This window comes from Oryza glaberrima, chromosome 7 (assembly GCF_000147395.1).
Source record: "Oryza glaberrima chromosome 7, OglaRS2, whole genome shotgun sequence".
Lineage (NCBI taxonomy): Eukaryota > Viridiplantae > Streptophyta > Magnoliopsida > Poales > Poaceae > Oryza > Oryza glaberrima.
Genome location: NC_068332.1, coordinates 13511035 through 13514530, shown reverse-complemented (window position 1 = coordinate 13514530; position 3496 = coordinate 13511035). Strand labels below are relative to the sequence as shown.

At 43.7% G+C, this 3496-nt stretch overlaps 1 protein-coding gene across 1 annotated transcript; it reads right to left on the bottom strand.

The window, feature by feature from the left end:
• Positions 1 to 636: 636 nt before the first annotated feature.
• LOC127778990 (CRIB domain-containing protein RIC7-like) lies at positions 637 to 2993 on the bottom strand. The gene is made up of 5 exons (XM_052305640.1): positions 2676 to 2993; positions 2357 to 2482; positions 2109 to 2233; positions 1764 to 1854; positions 637 to 1452 (listed from the first exon to the last, which is right to left on the bottom strand). Exons 2-5 carry the CDS (start codon positions 2415 to 2417, stop codon positions 971 to 973), a joined length of 759 nt encoding a protein of 252 aa, XP_052161600.1. The 5' UTR covers positions 2418 to 2482; positions 2676 to 2993; the 3' UTR covers positions 637 to 970.
• Between the last annotated feature and the right edge of the window lie 503 nt (positions 2994 to 3496).

The window sequence follows — 3496 nt, the reverse complement described above, 5'->3', positions numbered from 1 at the left end:
GACAACGACCTTTTACTCTAATTAGGCTCCTCGAATAATCTCTCGGAATCTAGGGATCCCTCCAAATTCTAATTGACTTGCTATTACCAACTCACCAAATTAAACCCTTTTTCAGAAGCTCAAGCCACGTGTTCGATTCCTCTCCATCCCGGTGGCGCATTACCACCTAATGTTGTATCACTCAAACACACATTTAGGTAGTATTTATCTTTTAACACTTGTGCACACAAACTGTCGGGATGGGCTAGCAATCTCCACGCCTGTTGAGCTAGCAACGGTTGATTAAACAACCGCATATCTTTGGACCCCATGCTGCCACCATACTTTGATTGTATCATCAATTCCTATGACATCCAGTGAGTCTTCCTTTTAACCCAGTCAGAACCCTAACAATACCTTGTGCATAAAGTTCCAACACTCTCTTTACTGCATCCGCTTGATCTTGTTATCCCTTAAAAAAAAGAGTAACGTGTCATCCGCAAATAAAAGATGGGATATATCAGGTGCTCATCAGCAAACCCGCACAGAAGACACTCAGGAAGTTGCCACAAACCGCATGTCGATGGCTCAAAGCAAAGGTACTCAAGAGGGATCCATTAAATTTCACAGAATATTTCACCGTGGTTATACAAAACATACATAATCCCTCTTGGTACACTTTATATATGTGAGTCAGGAACAACACAACACATGTTCAAAAAAATGTCGATCAAATAGTATTACAGTAGGGAGAGAGAGAAAAAAAAGGGAAAAAAATTGAGAGGAAAGGATCAGTTTGCATTAGGGCGTGCACACACCCCGTTTCTTCTTCGAACGTTGCCATGCATGATCGAGCAAAATCTATATACCCATCCATCTAAATCCGAGCTCGCTCGAAGCAAATCCGGAGCGTGACGTGACAAGATTTAGTTTAGTTTCATCGATTTCGTCTCCCGAAAGAAGTTCGTGTTCGTGTCTTTTTTTTTTTTTATCAGTCGTGATCTTGAGCTTCTTCGGTCGCCGGCGGCTCCGGCGCCGCCGCGTCCTCCCCGCCGGCTCCGGCGCCGTCGGCCTTGGAGGCCGCAGCGGCGCCGGTGCCCTCCGAGCCGCCCTTGTTTTTCCGGCGGTTGGACTTCTTGGGCACGGCGGGGAGGTCCTGGCAGGTGGCGCCGGAGGCGTCGTCGCCGGCGCCGGCGCCGGCGGCCGCCGACTTGTCGGACTTGTCCTTCTTGCGGTTCTTGCCGCGGGAGCTCTTCTTGGCCTTGTCCTTCTTCTCCGGGGCGGCGCCGCCGTCGGCGGCCGTGCAGTCCATGGAGGAGGTGGCGGCGGAGCCCCTGGAGCGGTGCCGCCTCGACCGGCGGGAGTCGGGCGACGGCGGGGAGTCGCCGGCGGTGATGTCCATGCTGCCGCCGGCCTCGCTTCTGGTTTCACTGAAGGATGTGTCTCCTAGGCTTCCTCCGTCTACCACGATTTCTGTCACAAATGAAATGAAACATTCTTCTTCAGTCATGCATTTTGATTGTAACAACAGAAACTAAATCAAACGGATATCAATTTGAATCTGAATTCAACACAGCACTCTATATATCCAAATCTGAATCTGAATTTGTGTGGTATTTCATTATAAGAATCAAGAAGGATTGCAACAGAATGTTCATGGGAATGTTCAGTCATTGCAGCCAATAATAACATGATTAGTAGATAGAAAACCAAAGTTTGCACTACGTTCACTATAAGAAGTAGGGCGAAAAATTCATGGCAATTGATGAAATGTGAAAATTAACCTTGAGAAGCCCATGGATTAGCTGCAGCAGAGCCCCCTCTGTCGCTCCTAAATGAGGCTGAGTCCAGTGGCGCCGAATGGTAATCCTTCATCTGTCAATGACTCAATGCAGCGAAATGAATATTTTCATTTTTCAGATAATGGAAGATGAAAGTTACATCTCCTGTCTCTGCACATAATTGCACCAAGAGTTTTGAAAGCTACAAAAGTAGTGTAATATCTATATGCTATACTACCCATCCCCACATCAAAATTGGGATGAGATTATTGAAAATGTAGACATTAACATTTGATGATCGATTCAAACATTTTTGTTATGTTAACTTCCAAAAAGAAGCTGGCTTACCCAGCTAGGTGCTCCTGCAGTATTATTGTTGTTGGGGACACTAGGCCCATCCCATCCGATGTGCGCCACGTGTTTCACATCCGTGGGGAATCCAATCTGCATGTCTTGTGCCGCCTCCTTACCATCTGGCATATGGCATAATATCACAAAGTTAATTGGTAAGACAAATTAATAGTAGCTTCATTACTTATGATGACAAAATAGCATTTCCTCTTATAGAGATCAGCATATGAACCGAACCTACGTACCCATCATGTTAGAGATGTAGCGGAATGGTCTTAGGATTCCCTTCTTCATCTTTGTGCTCATGCCCTTTCACCTGAAATTCCTTTTTGTGTGTGCACGCGCCTTCTCTTCTCAAATTCGCAAAACCGCTACCAGAGAAATACATATAACAGATTGTGCAATGAAAAACATATGATAGAACAAAGGAAAGGAAACCATGCAGCCAATAACTCTCAAACCTCAACAAGACGTATATATAAAATATGTTGTAAGCAGATGATTTTGCAAAGGAAGAAGATCCAAATTAATTCAGATGATCATCACACAAGAATATATGCTTACTCTGCCAAGGGTGAACGTCAAAATTTGCTGTTAACAAGATTGAACCTCTCTATATGGTCAATTCTTGTTAACAATTAATTGGCTCTCACCCTTCCTCAACGGGCCAATGGCATTGTGCTTATTCCTCCCTCAATGTCTTCTTTCTCAGAGGTCAGTATTGTCCGTCCCTCCGCGTTGCCAAGCCAAGCTCAGCGGAGGGCGCCTTGTGGTGGATGGAATTATTGAGGGTAAAGAAGAAGACTTCTATCTTGTGCCTAACAATTTTTTGAAGGGTCAAGAACCCTTTGAGCTGTCTCCTATTATTCTACCATGCATGGGTGCAGGAATGGGTGACCAGTCCTTTCTCTGGCTATATAAAGATGATACACAGTTTATGGCAAATTTTGTTGGAGGCTGCAGGGGACGTTGCCTAAATATAGTTACTTAAGTGAAAACATGTTACTGCTTGAAATAACCTTTGGCTACTTACACCAGGAGTTCCCTAAGCATTTATCTTTTTTTTCTCTTACATTTTTGTCTGCTTGTTTTCCGGTGATTTTTTTTAGAATAACAATTAAAATTTGTATATGGACCGTTTTCCATCAGCAAACTTGTAGTAAAGAAGTATATGATTGCTTGGAATAATTCTTTGCAAAGCCTGCAGATTGGACCGTTATAATTAAGCAGTAGTTCCTCAAGGGAGTAACCGGCCATTTCTTTAGTTTATTACTACCTCCGTTTCAGATTATAAGACTTTCTAGCATTGCCCACATTTATAAGGCATATATATATGGCTAGATTCATTAACATATATATAAATATGGGTAATGCTAGAAAGTCTT

Excerpts from the sequence above, each read along its gene's own strand:
- LOC127778990 (XM_052305640.1), bottom strand. The coding sequence starts at position 2,417 with ATGAGCACAAAGATGAAGAAGGGAATCCTAAGACCATTCCGCTACATC. Across the intron at positions 1,855-2,108 it reads CTGCAGGAGCACCTAGCTGG|ATGAAGGATTACCATTCGGC; the intron begins GTAAGCCAGCTT and ends AGTCATTGACAG. Across the intron at positions 1,453-1,763 it reads TAATCCATGGGCTTCTCAAG|AAATCGTGGTAGACGGAGGA; the intron begins GTTAATTTTCAC and ends CATTTGTGACAG.